This window comes from Sciurus carolinensis, chromosome 2 (genome assembly GCF_902686445.1).
Source record: "Sciurus carolinensis chromosome 2, mSciCar1.2, whole genome shotgun sequence".
Classification (NCBI taxonomy): domain Eukaryota; kingdom Metazoa; phylum Chordata; class Mammalia; order Rodentia; family Sciuridae; genus Sciurus; species Sciurus carolinensis.
In genome coordinates this window covers 119,786,905-119,809,933 of record NC_062214.1, presented here as the reverse complement: position 1 = coordinate 119,809,933, position 23,029 = coordinate 119,786,905, and the positions used below count along the sequence as shown (strand labels likewise).

The 23,029-nt window shown below is 38.5% G+C and overlaps 1 protein-coding gene across 1 annotated transcript; it reads right to left on the bottom strand.

The window, feature by feature from the left end:
* Window positions 1–381: 381 nt before the first annotated feature.
* LOC124977331 (olfactory receptor 4F15-like) lies at window positions 382–1,278 on the bottom strand. Its single transcript, XM_047540796.1, has one exon. The coding sequence runs from the start codon at window positions 1,276–1,278 to the stop codon at window positions 382–384; it is 897 nt and encodes a 298-aa protein (XP_047396752.1).
* Between the last annotated feature and the right edge of the window lie 21,751 nt (window positions 1,279–23,029).

The window sequence follows — 23,029 nt, the reverse complement described above, 5'->3', positions numbered from 1 at the left end:
AAAGGTGAAAATCAGCTTTGGTTTGAAACATTTTACATTGAAATATAAGGAGAATGAGCAGAAAGCATTTCTAAGTTATGTTTAAAAACCATCCAAGTAAAAATACTGTGTATTTATCTTGAATATTAAATGATTTAGATTTATCATCCAGCTCAGGTCTGAAGCACGAGAAGCTGCCATCCCCTTACTTGGTTAGGGTACTAGGGATACACAATAGCACGGTAACACACCTAAATGTAACCTAGTGCACTGCATTAAGAGAGATCAAAAATTTCAATGACTTTATTTTTCCAATCATCATCGAGGACAGAGTTATATTTTGGTTTATCTTTAGAGTGTTTAGGACATCTTCCTGTAACCCACAAGCTGGTAGAACAGTTTTCACATTGCTGCCTTCATCTCCTTGTTCCTGAATGTGTAGATCACTGGATTCAGAAAAGGAGTGAGAACTGCATCCAAGATAGCAAGAAATTTGTCCACGTGAGATGAAGGGAAAGGCCAGGTGTAGAAGAAGATTAATGGTCCAAAGAATAAAACTACCACCGTGACATGAGCTGATAAAGTAGAGAAGGCCTTGAATAAACCACCTGAGGAGTGTTTCCGAACAGTAACCAGAATGAAGATGTAAGAAAGGATCAGTATGAAGAAGGACCCCACAGAAATGAGTCCACTGTTGGCTGTGACCATAAACTCCAGGCTATTGGTCTTCATGCAAGCAAGTTTAATGAGCTGAGGGAGATCACAGTAAAAGCTGTCCAGTACATTCGGACCACAGAAGGGCAGGTCTACAACAAAAGCCAATTGGGCCAGTGCGTGGATGAGGCCAAGGATCCAGGCAACAGCCAAAATTAAAATGCACATTCGTGGGCTCATGATGGTCAGGTAGTGCAGCGGCTTGCATATGGCCACATACCTATCAAAGGCCATGGCTATGAGCAGCACCATTTCTGTGCCCCCAATAGCATGAATAAAGAAGATCTGAGCTATACAACCCCCAAAAGAGATTGCTTTGTGTTTTCTAAAAAGGTCATAAATCATTTTGGGGGCTGCAATAGAGCAAACTCCCAGATCAAGAAATGAGAGATTCGCCAGCAAGAAGTACATGGGGGAGTGTAGGTTAGAGTCAGAAGTCACAGAGAACATGAAGAGGAGGTTTCCCATAAGACTTGCCAAGTAGAACACAGAAGAAAAGAGGAAAAGGAGGAGCTGGATCTCCCAAGAGTTGGAAAGTCCCAGGAACACAAACTCGGACACCACAGAGTGGTTGGCTCCATCCATTGTCTCAGAGAGCAGAACTGTCTCAAACATTACCTGAAAGAGAAAGGAAAGCAACAAAAAAAGTAATCAATCTTTGTGGCGAGTCAAAACTACATAAGTTTCAACTTATAAGGAAAAACTACTTGTTTTTGCCTATAGCTGCAAAAAGAAGTAACTGTTTCTAACTTCTAGACTTCCTAAAATTCTCCACCTTTGAAAAAGAGATTAGGCACAAAAAATTATGAATCACAAGATTATGGGAGGATTAGGAATTCTGTGCAATAATACGATGAGGGGGGAAAGGAAATGGAAATGAACTCTGATTTCTTCCTCACAGTTTATTACTCCTGCTTATGTAGTTCCCAAACCTCCAGCAATGTCTCATAGCCTTTATTTTCCTCATCTCTTTACTCTCACTCTCCTTAATACTCTCTCATGGTTAGCTTCATGATTTGTCACATCATATTCACTTTTTCCTCATGAGGGAGGAGATAATGTAGAAGCCCTAAAGTTTCCCACTTTGGTCGCTCAGTCCAGGGTGTAGAGGGATTACACAGCCTGGGCTATGACAGCATTCTGGTAAAGTGAAAAGTCAGAAAAGAGATTCATGATGCAGAATCTAAACCTGGATGCAGTAAAAACAAGGTAACAAACAAAAACACACAAGAATGATTCTTGTAGATCACCATCCATGCCACATTAACTTTCCAGGGTTCCTGGAATGATGGAAAGCCCTTCAGACTTCAAATCAAAAGAATGTGAACAAGTCCTACCCTGACCTGAGGGAACTCAAGTGCTCAAGTTCTTTCTCCCATCCCTCCAAACTCAACTCACTTCTTGAACCCACTTTCATCATCTGTGAAATAAAGGGGCTGAGGCAGGTGATGTTAAGGAATCCTTTCAAGTGTAACTTTTCTATTATTTTATCATTCAGTGCTAGTCTATTATGTAATGGAGCTCACCACAATGTTGATAGTCTCTTCATTCCACTGCTACTATATTGGCATCTTTTCCCTTATTTGCAGTTGGCTGTATCTCATATTCCATAGAAAGACCTCTCTTCAAATTAATCTCCCTCTTCTCTAATTCATTCTGTGACTCATTGAACAAGATTGCAAAAATGCTATATCATTTATTTTGTCATATATTGGAATCAATTTAAATCAATCAACAAACGTCTTTTAAAAGCCCATCATGCCCAGTGCACACTCTGAACTTCTTGAAGTACCATTTAAGACTTTTGCACTAATAAATAATAAAATAAACTATTTTAAAATGTCAAAAGGCCCAGCATGGTAGCACACACCTGTAATCCCAGCAATTTTGGTGATTGAAGCAGGAGGATCACAAGTTCAAAGCCAGCCTTCACAACTTAGCAAGTTCCTGAGCAACTTAGTGAGACCCTATCTCAAAATTTAAAAAAATTATGGAGGGCTGGGGATGTAGCTCAGTGGTTAAACACTGCTGGGTTTAATCCTTAGGACAAAAAGAAAAATGTCAAATGAGTAATATGATCATAGGATTTTTAAAACATAAAACATACCCATGAATCTAGATGATTAGGGCTGTCTTGAGAGCAAAATCATAACCTGTGCTGTAGTAAAAGAGATGGATCTAATCTAGTTCAACATACAGCATCATATCAAAGCTTAAGGAATTACCAGAGCACAGCGCTTGGACTCGGAGCAACCACTGGGGCTCCGGGCAGCTGCCTGAGGAGGAGCTGTGTGGCGAGCTGTTTGGTCTCAGAACGACTGCTTCTGAACACCGGGGGGTTGCCCGGAGGAAGAAGAGAAGCACGGCGGGTCACTTGCTCTAGGAGTGACTGCATCAGAGCCACAGGCGGTTGCCAGAGGAGGAGGCGAGTGGTGAGTTGATTGGACTAAAAGCGACCACTCCTGAACACCGGTGGCCTGCCTGGACGAGGAGCGCGGTGGGTCACTTGGTCTCAGAGCCACCGCTCCTGAAAACCCGGGAGGCTACCCCGAGGAGGAGGAGGAGGAACAGGGCAGGTCACTTGGACTCGGAGTGACTGCCTAGGGCTATGGGCGGTTGGCGGGAGGAGGAGACGTGAAGTGAGTTGCTTGGACTCCTAGTGACTGTGTCAGAAACCTGTCCGCTGTCTGGAGGAGGAGGTGTGAGGCGGGTCTCTGGGTATCGGAGCTATTGTACGGGGCTACAGGTGGCGACTCAGAGAAGGGGCCGCATAGCCAGGCAATAAGGTGCAGAGCAGAGTCCCAGGAGCTAGGTGGCTTCTTGCTGGAAGAGCCACACAGAGACACGCCTAGGGGCGGAGCAAAGTTTCCAGGACTACGGGTAGATTCTCTGGGAGAGGCAGCCTAAGGAGACTCGCCTGCGAAGGGTGAGGCTCCCAGGCCCAGGAGGTAGGTCTGGACCCCTGGGAATGTTGCAGAGGAAGACAGCCCAGCCCAGGCGGTAGTTGTAGATTGAGGGGAACCTCTAGGAGGGCAACTGACCAGTGAGACGTCCCCACCGAGTGAGTCTTCCCTGCCGGGGGAAGTTATCCCACAGGGACAGTAAAACCAGAGCCACAGGCACAAACAGGCCTTGCCTCAGCCCGCAGCCTAGTTCCCCACTGGATGACCATAGGTCAACAAGTGGAAGCACCTCTGCCCACTAGCAGGGAATATACACTACCTGAGGGTCACCACCCATACAGAGGCAGCTTCTTCGTGGAGCTCCACATTATCAACTTCCTCCAAGACTTCAGGCTACTGAAGGATAAGAGGGGATATACTAGCAATCTTCAGGGACATTATATAAGTCAATAGAGGAAATCTGCAATATCTTAATGACCCACTGATTCCTGAACAATAAGAGAAAACAAGGGAAGAAAATGCCCCAAACAAATCTGGATGTTACATCAATAAAATCCAATGACAGCATGGCAGAAGAAGTGACAGAAAGGGAGTTCAGAATGTACATAATTAAAATGATTAGGAAAGCAAACGATGAGATGAAAGAGCAAATGCAGGCATTGAATGATCGCACCAATCAACAGTTAACAGAGCAAATACAGGAAGCAAAAGATCATTTCAATAAAGAGTTAGAGATATTGAAAAAAAACCAAACAGAAATCCTTGAAATGAAGGAAACTATAAACCAAATTAAGAACTCCATAGAAAGGATTACCAATAGGATAGAACACCTGGAAGACAGAACTTCAGATATTGAAGACAAAATATTTAACCTCGAAAACAAAGTTGAACAAACAGAGAAGATGATAAGAAATCATGAACAGAATCTTCAAGAACTATGGGATATCATGAAAAGGCCAAATTTGAGAATTATTGGGATTGAGGAAGGCTTAGAGAAACAAACCAAAGGAATGAACAATCTATTCAATGAAATAATATCAGAAAATTTCCCAAATCTGAAGAATGAAATGGAAAATCAAGTCATAGAGGCTTATAGGACTCCAAATACACAAAATTACAACGGATCCACACCAAGGCACATTATAATGAAAATACCGAACATACAAAATAAAGACAGAATTTTAAAGGCTGTGAGAGAAAAGAACCAAATTACATTCAGGGGGAAACCAATACGGATATCAGCAGATTTTTCAATCCAGACCCCAAAATCTAGAAGGGCCTAGAACAACATTTTTCAAGCTCTGAAAGAAAATGGATGCCAACCAAGAATCTTATACCCAGCAAAACTTACCTTCAAATTTGACAATGAAATAAAATCATTCCATGATAAACAGAAGCTAAAAGAATTTACAAAAAGAAAGCCAGCATTACAGAACATTCTCAGCAAAATATTTCATGAGGAAGAGATAAAAAACAAAGAAGGAAATCAGCAAAGGGAGGAATTATCCTAAACAACTGTCAAATAAAGGAGGAACCAAGATGTGTCAAAAATTTTAAATATGAACCAAATGACTGGGAATACAAATCATATTTCAATAATAACCCTGAATGTTAACGGCCTGAATTCATCAATCATAAACATAGAATGGCAGATTGGATTCAAAAGAAAGATCCAACAATATGTTGCCTGCAAGAGACTCACCTCATAGAAAGAGATACCCATAGACTAAAGGTGAAAGGATGGGGAAAAACATACCATGCACATGGACTCAGCAAAAAAGCTGCAGTATCCATCCTCATTTCAGATAATGTGGACTTGAAGCCAATGTTAGTTAGAAGGGCTAAAGAAGGACATTTCATACGGCTTAAGGGAAGCATAAATCAGCAAGATATAACAATCATAAATATCTATGCCCCAAACAGTGGCTCATCCATGTATGTTAAACACATCCTTCTCAATTTCAGAAACCAAATAGACCATAACACAATAATACTAGGTGATTTTAACACGCCTCTTTCACCACTGGACAGATCTTCCAAACAAAAATTGAACAAAGAAACCATAGATCTCAATAACACAATCAATAATTTAGACTCAACAGACATTTATAGAATATACCATCCAACCAAGAGCGAATACACTTTCTTCTCAGCAGCACATGGATCCTTCTCTAAAATAGACCATATATTATGCCACAAAGCTAATGTTAGCAAATACAAGAAGATAGAGACACTACCTTGTATTCTATCACATCATAATGGATTGAAGTTAGAAATAAATGAAAGAGTAAAAAACAGAAACTACTCCAACACCTGGAGATTAAACAATATGCTATTATATGATGAATGGATAACAGAAGATATTAGGAAGGAAGTTAAAAAATTCTTAGAGGTAAACGAGAACAAAGAAACATCATATCAAAATATCTGGGAAACTATGAAAGCAGTACTTAGAGGAAGGTTTATTTCATGGAGCGCATTTAATAAAAGAAGTAAAACTCAAAAAATAAATGACCTAACACTACAGCTCAAAGCCCTAGAAAAAGAAGAACAGACCAACACCAAAAGTAGTAGAAGACAGGAAATAGTTAAACTGAGAGCTGAAATCAACGAAATTGAAACAAAAGAAACAATACAAAAAATTGACAAAATAAATAGTTGGTTCTTTGAAAAAATAAACAAAATTGATAAACCTTTAGCCACACTAACAAAGAGAAGACCAGAGAAAACCCAAATCACTAAAATTCAGAATGAACAAGGAAATATCACAACAGACACCACTGAAATACAAAACATAATTAGAAGCTATTTTGAAAACCTATACTCCAACAAAATAGAAAATTTCAAAGACATCAACAAGTTTCTAGAGACATATGAATTGCCTAAACTGAACGAGGAGGACATACACAATTTAAATAGACCAATTTCAAGTAATGAAATAGAAGAAGTCATCAAAAGCCTACCAACAAAGAAAAGTCCATGACCAGATGGGTTCTCAGCCAAGTTCTACAAAACCTTTAAAGAAGAGCTCATTCCAATACTTCTCAAAGTATTCCATAAAATAGAAGAGGAGGGAACCCTCCCAAACTCGTTCTATGAAGCCAATATTACCCTGATACCTAAACCAGACAGAGACACATCGAGGAAAGAAAATTTCAGAACAATATCCTTAATGAACATCGACGTAAAAATTCTAAACAAAATTTTAGCAAATCGCATACAAAAACATATTAAAAAGAGAGTGCACCATGATCAAGTGGGTTTCATCCCAGGGATGCAAGGTTGGTTCAACATCAGGAAATCAATAAGTGTCATTCACCATATCAATAGACTTAAAGTCAAGAATCACATGATTATTTCGATAGATGCAGAAAAAGCATTTGATAAAGTACAGCACCCCTTCATGCTCAAAACACTAGAAAAAATAGGGATAGTGGGAACATTCCTTAACATTGCAAAGGCCATCTATGCTAAGCCCATGGCTAGTATCATTCTAAATGGTGAAAAACTGAGAGCATTCCCTCTGGAACAAGACAGGGATGCCCTCTTTCACCACTTCTATTCAATATCGTCCTTGAAACTCTAGCCAGAGCAATTAGACAGACCAAACAAATTAAAAGGATACGAATAGGAAAAGAAGAACTCAAACTATCCCTATTTGCTGATGATATGATTGTATACTTAGAGGAACCAGGAAATTCTACCAGAAAACTGTTATATCTCATAAGTGAATTCAGTAAAGTAGCGGGATATAAGATCAATGCACATAAATCTAAGGCATTTGTATACATAAGCGATGAATCTTCAGAAAGAGAAATTAGGAAAACTACCCCATTCACAATAGCATCGAAAAAAATAAAATACTTGGAATCAATCTCACAAAAGAGGTGAAAGACCTCTACAATGAGAACTACAGAACACTAAAGAAAGAAATTAAAGAAAACCTTAGAAGATGGAAAGATCTCCCATGTTCCTGGATAGGCAGAATTAATATTGTCAAAATGGCCATACTACCAAAAGTGGTATACAGATTCAATGCAATTCCAATTAAAATCTGAATGATGTACCTTACAGAAATAGAGCAAGAAATTATGAAATTCATCTGGAAGAATAAAAAACCCAGAATAGCTAAAGCAATCCTTGGCAGAAAGAGTGAAGCAGGGGGTATCGCAATACCAGATCTTCAACTGTACTACAAAGCAATAGTAACAAAAACGGCATGGTATTGGTACCAAAATAGAAAGGTGGATCAATGGTACAGAATGGAGGACATGGACACAAACCCAAATAAGTACAATTTTCTCATACTAGACAAAGGGTCCAAAAATATGCAATGGAGAAAAGATAGCCTGTTCAACAAATGGTGCTGGGAGAATTGGAAATCCATATGCAACAGAATGAAACTAAACCCATATCTCTCACCATGCACGAAACTAAACTCAAAATGGATTAAGGACCTCGGATTCAGACCAGAGACCTTGCATCATATAGAAGAAAAAGTAGGTCCAGAGCTTCAACCTGTCGGCTTAGGACCAGAGTTCCTCAACAGGACTCCCATAGCACAAGAAATAAAAGCAAGAATTAATAACTGGGATAGATTCAAACTAAAAAGTTTTCTCTCAGCAAAGGAAACAATCAGCAATGTGGAGAAAGAGTCTACAGAGCGGGAGAAAATCTTTGCCAATCATACTTCAGATAGAGCACTAATCTCCAGAATCTATAAAGAACTCAAAAAACTCTACACCAAGTATGCAAGTAATCCAATCGACAAATGGGCTAAGGAAGTGAATAGACACTTCACAGAAGAAGATCTACAAGCAATCAACAAACATATGGAAAAATGTTCAACATCTCTAGTAATAAGAGAAATGCAAATCAAAACCACCCTAAGATTCCATCTCACCCCAATTAGAATGGCGATTATCAAGAATACAAGCAACAACAGGTGTTGGCGAGGATGTGGGGAGAAAGGTACACTAATACATTGCTGGTGGGACTGCAAATGAGTGCAGCCACTCTGGAAAGCAGTATGGAGACTCCTTAGAAAACTTGGAATGGACCCACCATTTGACCCAGCTATCCCACTCCTTGGCTTATACCCAAAGGACTTAAAATCAGCACACTACAGAGATACAGCCACATCAATGTTCATAGCTGCTCAGTTCTCAATAGCCAGATTGTGGAACCAACCTAGATGTCCTTCAGTTGATGAATGGATAAAGAAACTGTGGTATATATATACAATGGAATATTACTCAGCCATAAAGAATGATAAAATTATGGCATTTGCAGGCAAATGAATGAAACTGGAGAATATCATGCTAAGTGAGATAAGCCAATCTCAAAAAACCAAAGGAAGAATGATATCACTAATAAGTGGATGATGACACATAATGGGGGGTGGGAGGGGTTAGTGTTGGGGGTGGAGTTGGGTTTAGGGAGGGGTAGGAATGGAGGAAGGAAGGACTGTATAGAGGGAGGGGAGGGGTGGGAGGGGTGGTGGAGAAGGGAAAAATATGGCAGAATAAATCAAACAACATTACCCTATGTAAATTTATGATTACACAAATGGTATGCCTTTACGCCATGTACAGGCAGAGAAACAACATGTATCCCATTTGTTTACATTAAAAAAAAAAAAAAGAATTACCAAATCTTTTCTGAAGTCTGGGGGGATGATTACTAAAGAATTGATGAATCATGGGACTGGGGTCATAGCTCAGTGGTGCTACCCAGCACGTTTGAGGCACTGGGTTTGATCCTCAGCACCACATAAAAATAAATAAGTAAAATAAATGTATTGTGTCCATCTACAACTCAAAAAATATTTTTAAAAAATTGCTGAATCACCTCCAGTCTACCACAATGGTTGCGATTTATGGAAATAATGATAAAAAACAAAAACAAAAATAGTGACCGCCATGTGCAAGACATTATAATTACCCCTTTACAGACACTATCTTGTTTGATATCTATGAAAATGGGTATTATTGACTCCTTTTTATAGTTAACAGTAATTAAGATCAAGAAGAAGTGAGGTAAGATCAGACCAGTGAGTGGTAGACCTGATTTGATCCTCCTGGCTGCTCTCATCCAACATGTAATAGACAGCTTTTCCTTATGACTTTCCAGTTGTTCCACATACCTTAGACCCTTTCTGGGTGCCCCGTGTTCTACTCTCAGTACACTGGGCAAATCTAAGTGAGAAAGAAGACAGATTTGTCCTCCAACATTCACAGCAGGAGGGTTTCTTAAGCTACTTCAAATGGATCCATGATTTTTTTTCTGGCTCTTTAAATAAACATGGTAGGAGAATGCAAATCCATACACTACCTGCAGTTCAGAGCACCCTGACTGTGCTTTCAGAACCCTAATGTCTTGATCCCCAAAGAACCATTTAGCATTTCACTGAAGAGACTTAGTTCTTACCTTCTCTAGTGAGTGGATAAAGAAGCAAAGGCCCTCTGTCTCCATACCCCGTAGAAGGCTCTCTTTTCACATTGATTATGCAAATCTCTCTTTTCTGTAATTCATTTTGTGACTCAATTAACATATCATTGCAAATATGCTGAATCATTTATTTTGTATTTATTATAATAATTTGTACTCAATCAATGAACATTTACTGGATGCCCATCATGCCCAATGGACACACTGAACTTATTGAAGTATTAAAATATTCACTTCCCTTAAGGCTTTTACGTTTTTAGCACACCTACAACATGTCTCTATGTCAAAATGAACTCCAGAACTAATGCAAGTAGGTTCTATTCACACCTCCAAGACTTTCTCCTTAACTTTCTAGTCCCCCTTTTCTGACTTCAACTTCTAATTGATATCGATGTCTAAAAACCAAGAAAGAAATCCCAGTTTCTGTGTCCTTTCTCTTCTTGTTTTATTGATGTTTGCTCATTAAGCTCAGCTAAAGCTGCTTCCCTTGTGCAAGGTAATATTTAATTGATTTCTTTACAAAATAATACTGTCACTAGAAACATCCATTTAATAAAAATTGCCCTTAGGGACTTTAACACTGTGATACAATATCCCTAAGCTATTTCTGTATTTGCCATCTACTCATCTAAAGACCAAAGGTGTAACTCTTTCCAAAACCGGTAATATTTAATTGATTTCTTTACAAAATAATACTGTCATTAGAAACATCCATTTAATAAAAATTGCCCTTAGGGACTTTAACACTGTGATACAATATCCCTAAGCTATTTCTGTATTTGCCATCTACTCATCTAAAGACCAAAGGTGTAACTCTTTCCAAAACCTAACCACATTCAAACTTCCCCTGGTCAGATCCAGCATTACTTTATGCACAAACTCTATAAAACTGCTATTTTTGTAGGAGATAGAACTAATTGGAACACAGGGAAATACTGACCAAATGACACTGCAGAGACGGGATCACCAACTTGAGCCTTGGGATCACCAATATCTGTCCAAGGGAATTGTCACCAGAATCCTGGCAAGCTGATGGAGGAAGCTGTACAAGAGTCACAAAGAGGGAGTAGAGGGAGAGGAGATCAAAAATGTTAGGATATAAAAGACAAAACATATAAATAAGGTCAACCTAAGTGGCATCATAGTCTGAAAACTAAAGCAGAGATTATTTTCTTGTTTTCAAGAACCCATTGAGAACACAGATGAGCATACATTGAACCAGAATCAATTTTCAAAAATGGAAATGGTAAATTCTTTAACACACTCTAATCACAATCTAAGAAAACTTGAAGTTGATAATCATGTCAACAAATAAGATTAAATTTTAAAAATTTGAACTCCTCCTAAGATTAACAAACAAGTAGGGAAAAAAACTACAAAGATATTTTTGTGAAAATTGAGAAAACTTGAAAATGGATTGTATATTAGATGACATTAATGATTTGTTACATGTTTTGTTAGACAAAATAGTTATGATTTAAAAATATATGCCACCTGCTCCTTAGGGCATATCCAAAATATATCAAGAACTCAAAAACTGGACACCAAAAACCAATCCAATTAATAAATGAGCAAAAGAGCTAAACAGACGTTTCTTAAAAGAAGAAATACAATTGACCAACAAATGTGAAAAATGTACAACATCTCTAGCAGTCAGGAAATGCAAATCAAAACTATACTGAGATTTCATCTCACTCCCATCAGAATGGCAATTATAAAGAATACAAAGTATTGATGAGGATGTGGGAAAAAAGGTACACTCATATATATTTAGTGGGACTGAAAATTAGTACAATGACTCTGGAAAACAGTACGGAATTTTCTCAAAAAAAAAAAAGAAACAAGAAATAGAACCACCATGTGAACCAGTTATCCTACTCCTCAATATATAATCACAAGATCTAAAATCAGCATACTATACTGACACAGTCACATCAGTCTTTATAGCAACACAATTCACAATAGCCAAGCTATGGAACTAACCCAGGTGCTCTTCAACAGATGAATGGAAGGCATATAAAATGTGGTATATATACACAGTGGAATATTACTCAGCCAGAAAGAAGAATGGAAAGTATGGCATTTTGTCGGGGTACTGCAGGCCCCCAGCCCTTCGGCGTGGCCAAGATGGCGCCTGGCAAGGTGCCAAGGAAGTGCTGAGAACAAAACCAGGTACCTCCAGCAGACTAATACTCTCTGCCAACAAGTGGCGTTATTTGAGGAAGTTAATGTGATTGGTTATGGGTCCTCGTGGACACTGCATGATTGCTATATCCACACTATTGTGCTCCATTACTGTCCATGCTTTCCCCTCGTGATCTATAAGCTGATTGGTTGTTGTATGTAATGTAAGGCGCTTGCAAGAGTGGCCCGCCGCTGCCGGCCAGCCAGAAGAAGCAGACTGCAGAAAATAAAGAACTTGCCCCGATCCGGTTTCGTGTTTCTCTGCGGGCAGGGGACGCGATAGATGGTGCCGAAACACCCGGGAACGAGAAAAAATATAAGGGTAAGTTCACATAAGTTTTCAAATCAAGAAAAATTAGTTTGAGAGTTCAAAAGGTGAGACGTCTCGAGGTTCGCGGAGCAGCGACAATTCATTACAGGAGGTTCCCCAGCAGAGGGACAATTCATTACAGGAGGTTCCCCAGCAGAGGGACAATTCATTACAGGAGGTTCCCCAGCAGAGGGACAATTCATTACAGGAGGTTCCCCAGCAGAGGGACAATTCATCACAGGAGGTTCCCCAGCAGAGGGACAATTCATCATAAGAGGTTCCCCAGAGGAGGGACGATTCATCATAAAAGGTTCCCCGTGGGAGGGACGATTCAAGTGGTACCAAACTGTGTGCGTGTGTGAGTGAGCGTGTGTGCGTGCGCGCGCCTGTCTTTTGTTTGTGTGTTTAAACTAGTAAACTACCTCGTAGTCATGGGAACGGATCTGTCTAAGATTAGAATGCAGTGGCCTCTTAGAGAACTTTTAAAAAATCACGGAACACCATTAAAGGCAAACACGGCCTTCAAGTTCCTAGATACTGTAGAGAAAGTCTCTCCGTGGTTTTTAGACGAGGGATTATTAAATCTTCCTCAGTGGGAACAGCTAGGAGAGGATCTGCGCGACGCGGAGAGACGCGAGCCTTTGCCAATGGGAACTCTGGCAATATGGTCACTTGTTAAATCTTGTTTGATGCAGCAAGGTAAATCAAAAAACCCTTTTAGGGATTTAAAGGGGCCTTTAGAAGAAGGAAGTCAGATCTTAGAAGAAATTAAAGAGGAACGATCATGTTCTCAGACTTCAGAAAGAGTGGGAACATAATATAGTAGCCATAGTCCCCACAAGTATTGGGAGATAATTGTTTCATGATTTTCTGCATTCAAACCTAATCTGATTTCTCAACCAGGTAAAAAAAGGGTTAAAAGGTCCTGGGTGATCCTCCCTCCCCCCTGCCTGGCCTTGTCAAAGCCTACAATGGAATATAAATTACAGCAGTCTCAGCGGGAAGGAGGAGGGGTAACCTGAAGAAAAGAAAAAAAAAAAAAAAAAAAAAGGTGTCCGTTTTAAACTTAACTAACTTATTTTCTAGGATTCTTTGTTTGTTTTGTTTTTCTTTAATGCTGTATTTTTGAGCTCATAATTTTGATCCTACATACCTAGGTTAATGATTTTTTTTCTTTTTGATCAGTTCTATTTTTTATTCAACTGAAGTTTTTAAACATCTGTTTCATTGCAATGAACATTTACCTATAAAGTTACAAGGCCTTTGATTTTATGTTATCTGTATGTCGTGCTGTCTAATGTCATGTTTTGTCAAAACTGAGCGCTCTTAAAATTAAAATTTAAAAATGGATCCAAATACTTTTATTCACGTGATTTAAAAAGGTTCAATTTAAATTGGGTAAACTAATAAAAGTAAAATATCTTTGAAAATAACTTGCAAGTCTCCAGGTGGTCAAACTAATGAAATGTTAATGTTAAACAATGTCTAATATCAATTGCTTCTAGGACTTTTCTTCAGCAGGAAAAAGGCAACGGATCCTGTTCAGGACACTTGTCTGATATCTTGGTTTTTATAAAATAAATAAATTGGAGTTAACATGTATGGGATTACTCAAATGTGTTTGTAGAGATGTCTGGTTAATTTACAAAGTTAAAATGCTAATTGTTAAATAACATCAAGTACTTTTAACTTCTTAAATTACATGGGGTAACATACTTAACTAAGTTGGTTGTATGTATGTAAAACAGCTAAAGCTATTTAAGGTTTTTCCTAAGGTGAAATACTAATGTTCTAATATAAGCCAAAGTTTAATCTATATGGTAAAATGACATGGTAAAATGAAAAGGATTTCTTAGAAACACTAATTTACTCTTAACTTTGTGTCTCTTAAGTTTTATTCTTTAGAACAATTAGTCTTAAAAATTGGGGTGTATACAATTATGGTTAAACAACTGTTAAAGTATTGTACTGTGTTACAGAGTCTAAATTTTTCTTTAAAAACTAAATTTGGTAAAAAAAGGTGTCAAGGTAGTTGTGAAATGGTTTCTAGTTGTATATTAAATGTGTTCATATTTTTCAGGTATACAAGTTTTAAAGCAGGAAATTTATCAAGCTGCTATTCTCCAGATAAACTTGTCTGTAATGGTAATTTTAAGCTTATAAAGAGTAAATTTCATTGGGGATTAATTTCTATCATTTAGTGTTCTACTAGAGGACCTGTTATCAATAGGGTATATGTAAAATTGGTTATATTTTACACTGAGATAAAAAATTTCAAATGTAAATGTATTTCTAAACATTAGAGCCTGACTTGTTTAAAGGTTAATTTTGTGAAACATGAAAATATTTTGCCACTTTGATACACAAAAGGAAAGTTAAAAGCTCTCTCAGCCTTTCTTTGATTCATGTTTTAGATACAATGTTAAATTGTGTTAATTATAAAGTTTGTATAGACTCAGGAAACAGTATATGTAAACTACTTAATGATATTTAAGGAAGAAGCAAAGATCAACATCAAAATTAGAACTCTTAAGATCTATAAAGAGTCACGCCTTACCTGAGATAAGGCTCTCCCTCTCACCTTACTACATGTTAGAGTGACTCCAAAATAAGTCAGACTTCAGCTTATTTAAAGTTATAATCAAAAGATTGGTTCTTGTTGTAAAATTACTATGATCTCAAATAGGAAATATAATGTGGTTCTCAGTCAAAATTCAAGATAGCTATTATACAAGCAGAATATATTTTTACTCTTGCTAATTTCATTTTGTAAAACTGTTACCTGTTAATGTTTTACAAAAGTAGCTGCTTCAAAAACACGCAACCTAGGTAACTTATGATAATAAGCCATCACCTATAAAACAGATAGTGGTAACTTCCAGAACTAATACAGACTCCAGTTAGATAAAAGGGTAAATAACTGTAAAGTTATGAACATTAAAGTTAAAGCCCAGTACTCTCACTCTATGACTGGTAAAACTGGCTTGCTGGATGATTAAGATCAAACTTAGAGATTGGAATTAAATACAGAAGACAAGATAGGCCAGTATTTGGATCTTTTGCCCTCAGTCAGCCTGAACCCAGGGAATAAGAGGACTTCTCTAAGGAGTGCTGCAACTCTGGGTCACACAACCTCCTGATCAAGGAGATTGTTGAGACTAGAGGATCCTGGACACCCAGCAAAACAGTAAAACCCAAAATATAGCCATTCTTGGGCATTTAAGAGAAATAATAATTAAATGTAACTTAAGATGTACACTTATGTTAGTCCACTAGAATAAAGACTGGAAGCTACAAATAAAAGAAAGATTCTTCAGCAAATGTGCCTGATAACAATCAAGAGAAACTGCCAGAGTCAGAAGTTTTTAGTCAGTTTAAGGCCTGCAGATCTTCCTAAGCTACACAGGTAGACTTAATCTATGTTTGCTCGTATGATTACCTAGCCCTAAGTAACAGAAATATAGAGCTCTCTACTAAACACAGGTTATACCAATAAAGGGATATTTTACACAATCAGATGACTTAAGTAGCTTAACTATATTTTTTGGGATATCTATGACATTAAGAGTTAAATGTTGTGTTTACATTCCTGATAACCTGGACTATGTTAAAGTTCCCAAATAAAGGCCTTGTCCTTTCCAGCCTTTGCTAGGTCTAGTTATGGGAACAATTTCTCAGTTCTTCCACCTCCTGGTGAAAGATTGACTTCTGTCATTTTCATGATACTCAGTGGCATGTTCCAGATGCTGCAACATTTACTTTGTACTAATTTCATTTCAGTACTCATGTCTTTTTGTTCTTCTATCATAGAAGCACCCACCCCCAGATGACTTTACAACCTGCTCCTCCCCAACCAGACTTCTACCTCGGACCCCTCGATTGACCCGATTTTTAAAAAAGGAACTCCAAACTGCTTGCCCCTCACTGCCCCCTTTCAGCTTCGAAGCAGCCAGAACGACCGACGCCCCCTTTTCCTTGAAGCAGTTGGGAGTTCCTATAGCTAAAGCGGAGAATGAAGCCAGAATTAAGGACAGGTAGTTAGTGTAGAAATAGGGAATCGGGTCAATTCGAGGAAATGAGGCCATGAAGCCATCTGCCTTTGCAAATGTCAAGGATCTCCGGAGCCCATTGATTACCAAATTTACCTGCCTATAGGGGATGTAGGGTGCGCTCACTTCTCAGGACTTTCAAAATATCAGCTTTCTCCCTGCCGGGAGAAGTCTGTATTATTCCCTTTAAACAATCCAAACTATGGTCCTTACTCAACAGTACCAAATGATTAAGCAAACTGATAACCGAGGCAGGATAGACAAATGGATATAAGATTCTATCCATGATAAACAAAAAGGGGGAATAGAGGAGACCTTCAGGTCCCCTAAAGATAAACTTTCTCTTTGTCTCTTTGTTTGGGTTTTTTTTTTTAACTCTGGGTAATAAGGGTAACCTGGTGCTTTACTGGAGCTGCGGCTCAGTTTGTGTGTTTCCACGGAATAAACTAACTTACAACCTCTTTTTAGTCTCTTAGGAGGAACAGTTCAACTATGTAACAAAACAACTGCTTCTCTCAATTGTACTTCAGATTTGTGCTATCTCTCAATGTTAAATGCTTCTAGGTTCCTGCTGGCAGACTTAATGTGTGTTCCTACCTTCCTACCAGTCCCAGTCTCTGTTACAGATGATGAATTGCCAGTATTGCTTTCCAGAAATAAGAGGGACTTTGGAATCACCGTAGCAGTCATTACCACCATAGTTGCATCAGCAGCAGCAGTGGCCGCAGCAGCTGTAGCCTTGACGACATCAGTACAGTCAGCAACTAAGCTTAATGAAGTGGTCCAGCAGACAGCTACTGCTCTGTCTACTCAACAAACAGTGGATCAACACCTAAAAGCAGGACTACTTTTGGTGAACCAGCGTGTGGACTTACTTCAAGAACAAATGGACCTTTTACAAGAACTGTTAAGCGTATCATCTGCCGGGACTGTGCATTACACCTGTAGCTTATCATAATCTTAGTTATGCAGCAAATTTGTCTAAAATCATATCTACTCAGCTACGTGCCAATTGGTCTTATAAATTTGATAATCTTACTGCCATTCTTAGATCACAAATTGTTAGCCTTAATTCTACTAGAGTTAATGTAGCCCCTATATCTGAAATGCAAAATTGGTTATCTTCTTCCTTCAGTTTTGTAAAGCAATGGGCAGGAATGGGAGCATTGTGTGTGCTAATGATTATTGCAATTATCTTCCTCACACGCTTTATCATGCGTATACACCAAGTTCATGCCAGAGATCGCATCATTTTCCATCAAGCCATGATGGCCTTAGAGGCTGGCAGCTCTCCTCAAGTCTGGCTGAGCATGCTGGATCGGTAGTCAACGACGGGTAAGGAAGGAGGTAACCGCGTACCGACCTAAGACAGGAGCTGTAGCATGCTCTACAGTTATCCGATGACGGGTAAGGACGATGGTTGACCACTCCGCCTAAGACAGGCACCATCCCAAGCCAGCATTCTTTTAATAAATAAAAAAGGGGGAGCTGTCGGGGTACTGCAGGCCCCCAGCCCTTCGGCGTGGCCAAGATGGCGCCTGGCAAGGTGCCAAGGAAGTGCTGAGAACAAAACCAGGTACCTCCAGCAGACTAATACTCTCTGCCAACAAGTGGCGTTATTTGAGGAAGTTAATGTGATTGGTTATGGGTCCTCGTGGACACTGCATGATTGCTATATCCACACTATTGTGCTCCATTACTGTCCATGCTTTCCCCTCGTGATCTATAAGCTGATTGGTTGTTGTATGTAATGTAAGGCGCTTGCAAGAGTGGCCCGCCGCTGCCGGCCAGCCAGAAGAAGCAGACTGCAGAAAATAAAGAACTTGCCCCGATCCGGTTTCGTGTTTCTCTGCGGGCAGGGGACGCGATAGCATTTGGTGGTAAATGGATGAAACTGGAGACTATCATTTTTTTTTCATTGTAAACAAATGGGATACATATTGTTTCTCTGGTTGTACATGAAGTAAATGCATACCATTTGTTTAATCATACATTTAAATAGGGTAATGGTGTTTGATTCATTCTGTTATTTCTTCCTTCCCCCCACCCCACCCTCCCCTCTTTTCCCTCTATAAAGTCCTTCCTTCCTCCATTCTTGCCCCTTCCCACCCCCCATTATGTATCATCATCCTCTTATCAGCGAGATCATTTGTCCTTTGGTTTTTTTGAGATTGACTTATCTCACTTAGCATGATATTCTCCAATTTCATCCATTTGCCTGCAAATGCCATAATTTTATTATTCTTTATGGCTGAGTAATATTCCATTGTATATATATGCCACAGTTTCTTTAACCATTCATCAATTGAAGGACATCTAGGTTGGTTCCATAATCTGGCTATGGTGAATTGAGCAGCAATGAACATTGATGTGGCTGTATCTCTGTAGTATGCTGATTTTAAGTCCTTTGGGTATAGGCTGAGGAGTGGGATAGCTGGGTCAAATGGTGGGTCCATTCCAAGTTTTCTAAGGAATCTCCACACTGCTTTCCAGAGTGGCTGCACTAATTTGCAACCCCACCAGCAATGTATGAGTGTACCTTGAGACTATCATGTTAAGCGAAATAAATTAGACTCAGAACTGAATGGACTAGCTTCGACTCGTCGAAGCTAGTCCAAAATGAGGATGAAAAAGAAAAGAGAGAAAGGGAAAAGGTAGGGTGGGATTCCATCAAAATAGAAGAAAGACCAGTGGACTAAATGAAGGGGATTCTAGGGGAGGGAGAAAGGACGGGATAACAAAAGACAGTGGAAGGAATCTAACCTAACTTTCCTATGTACATATATAAATATTCCACAGTGAATCTCCCCATCAAGTACATCCATGAGACACTAACGAAAATTTTTAAAAATCTAAAAGTAAATAGCAGAGAGATCTGTAGAGAAAACTTTTGGCCTTTGATTTTTTGGGAATATTATCCCTGGTAAGTGGGTGATGATACATAATGGGGGTTGATGATACATAATGGAGGAACTTTAGATTACGTAGAGGGAAATGAGAGGAAGGAGGGAGTGGGGATATGAAAGATGGTGGAATGAGACAGACCAAAGGTATAATTAATGAAATAAATTATTAAAAACTTAATTAAAAATAAAAATTTCTACCTGGTGCAGTGTTGCTTGCCTATAATCCAGCAAATTGGGAGGCTGAGGCAGGAGGATTGCTAGTTCAAGACCAGCCTCAGCAACTTAGCGAGGCTCTAAGCAACTTTAGAGAGACCCTGTCTCAAAAAATGAAAAGGGCTGGTGATGTGGCCTGAGTTAAGTGCTCCTGGGTTCAAACCCCAGGACCAAAAAATAATAATATTTTTTAAATGAGTAAATACAATTTTCTCCTTTGCAAAAGACACTGTCCAGAGAATAAAAAGTCACAGACTCATAGAAAATGTTTGCAGAAGAAACATGTGGTAAGGGACTGTTATCCAAAATGCACAAATAACTCTTAAACTCAACTGTACAAAAATAACCCAGTATTTTAAAAGAGCCAAAGACCTTAACTGACATCCCACCACAGATGGCAAGAAAACATTGGAGAAAATGCTCCACAGCATGTGTCATCAGGGAAATGAAAACTACAAAATGTGACACCACTGAGCTATTAGAATGGCCAGAATGCAAAACACTGACATCACCAGATGCTGGAGAGGATGTGGAGCTTCAGGAACGCTCATTCATTGCTGGTGGGAACACAAACGATGCAAACTCTTGGAAAAGAGTTTGGGAGATTCTTGCAAAATTAAATATACTCTTATAATACAATTGAGCAATCACACTCCATGTATTTACCTAAAGGAGTTGGAAATGGGTCTACAAAAAAATCTGTACATAGATATTTATAGCAGATTTATTCATAATTTGCAAAACATGGAAGTAACCAAGATATTCTTCAAGAGGTGAATGAGTAAACAAACTGTGGTACATTAAGACAATACTATTCAGCACAAAAAGAAATGAACTATCAAGTCATTAAAAGATATGGAGGTCCCTAGCACTGGCGGGGCAGCAGGTGGCAGGGTGCTGAATGTAGAGGAAACTTAAGTTGCATATATCAAAGTGAAAGAAACCAACCAGAAAAGTCTACAAACTGTATGATTACATATGTGCCAATATAAGTGGCTAAACTATGGAGACAGCAAAAGGATCAGTGGTTGCCAAGGGTTGGGAGCAGGAGGGAATAGACGGAAAACAGAATTTCAGAGCAGTGAAACTACTGTATGATACTATAATAAATCCTGCTATTATATATTTTTTCATCTAGATATGTTATTGGACATTTGTTCAAATCCACAGAACATATTTAATTGCCTTTATAATGGGATTATGTGAGACCGTTAAGAGATAATTAGGACACTGAGCAGCAGCCTCATGAATAGATTAAAGCCATCATCATGGGAGTGGGTGAGTTATTGTAGGAATGGGTGAGTCATGATGGACGAATTTGACCCCTTTTTCTTTCACACGTGCGTGCTCTCCTGACATGCCTTCTACCATGTGGGTCAGCAAGAAGGCTCACATCAGAGACAGCCCCTCAATCTCGACCTTCCCAACCTCCAGAACCATAAGCCAAATAAACATCTATTATTTATAACTTACCCAGTCTCTAGCATTCTGTTTTAGTAACAGAAAATACACCATAACAGGTATTTTTTAAAAGACCAATATCCCTCATGAACAAATGCAAACATTCTAATAAAATAAATGCAAAGTTGCTAATTAAATACTCGCAAAACAAGTAGAAGTGTATACAAGGGAAAATGCATCATGATCAAGTGGATTTTGCCTTGAAAATCAAAATTAGTCCAAAACTCAAAAAATGTAATGCCTTATATTAAAGACAAGAAAACTCTCTTTCTCTCTCTGTTTTTTTTTTTTTGTTGTTGTTTTCTTTTGTTTTGTTTCTGCTTTGTTTTGTTCTGTTTTTGCTTGTTTGTTTGCTTTTTGTACCAAGGATTGTACCCAGAGGCACTTAACCACTGAGCCACACCCCCAGTCCTTTTTGTTTTCAATTTGGAGACTGGGTCTCCCTAAGTTGCTTACAATCTCATTAAATTGCTGGCACTGGCTTCAAATCTGCAATCCTCCTGCCTCAGCTTCCCAAGCTGCTGGGATTACAGGCATGCACCATCACACCCAACTAGAAAACTCATTTTTTTTTACCTTCACAATAGATGAAGAAAATATCAATCTGATAAGACACAAAATCTATTCTTGATGAAAACTCTTACCAAACTACTTCCCCTCAATTGTAAAAGAAATACAAGACTATTAAGATGAAAACTCATAAATATACTAGTGAACATGCAGTGTGTAAAGATCTTTAAATCAAATTATCCTAATTGAGGAGGAAAATTGATAATATTACACAAAAAACTTAAAAATACAGTTACTCTTTGCCCAGAAATTGCATATCAAAATTTTATTAAGGAATAATCCAGACTGGGTACAAGTGGCACACTCCTGGAATCCCAGCAGCTCCGGAGGCTGAGGTAGGAGGATCACAAGTTTAAAGCCAGCATCAGCAATTTAGCAAGGCCTTAAGCAATTTAGGGAGACTCTGTCTCAAAATGAAAAGCATAAAGGGCTGGGGATGTGGCCCAGTGATCAAGTGCCTCTGAATTCAATCCCCAATAACCTCCCAAAAAAAGAAGGAATTATTGGCAAATTTTGCTTTTATTTTAACCACTCCATGTGGTTTGATATTCTATAATGACCATCTGTTTATATATGTATCAAAACTTTATGACATGTATTATTTATGTATATTTTATGACAATTATATATGATGAGTGCTTAGAATTTTTTTTTTATTTTAAATGTATGTCTAATAACATATGATGCTCATCCTTTGACACAATCTCTGTCTATGGTCTGGGCAGTTCTCAAAACAATGGGATTTTAACTTCCATTGTCTGGATGTGTATTTGTATTAAGGAAGATAATAGCTAAAATGCTACTCGATTTCCTAGGAGATACAGATAATATAGCTACATAATGGGTTGTCACTAATATAAAAACCATGCATATGTTTTCAAATAAACTCCTGGAAAGTTTTGTTTATACTGCCCTGTGCGTCTGCAATTTTGTTTTTCAGATGTAAATATAGAATTCCCCATATTTCCATTTCCTGCTCAGACCCATGATCCTTAAATATGGCGCGTCTGTAAGAATGCTTTCTTAGCGGTTTTCTGCCATCCTGCATCTTTCACTTTCACATCATTCATGAATTTTCAAAGCACGCCTTCCATTGTTTCACTCTGATATGATAGGTTTTTTTTTAATATTTTTGTTAATTGTTGATGGACCTTTATTTTTTTTTTACTTATTTATATATGGTGCTGAAAATCAAATCCAGTGCCTCACCCATACTAGGTAAGCGCTCTACCACTGAGCGAGAACCCCAGCCCAATGATAGTTATTTTTTAATTACATTGTTTGAATTCC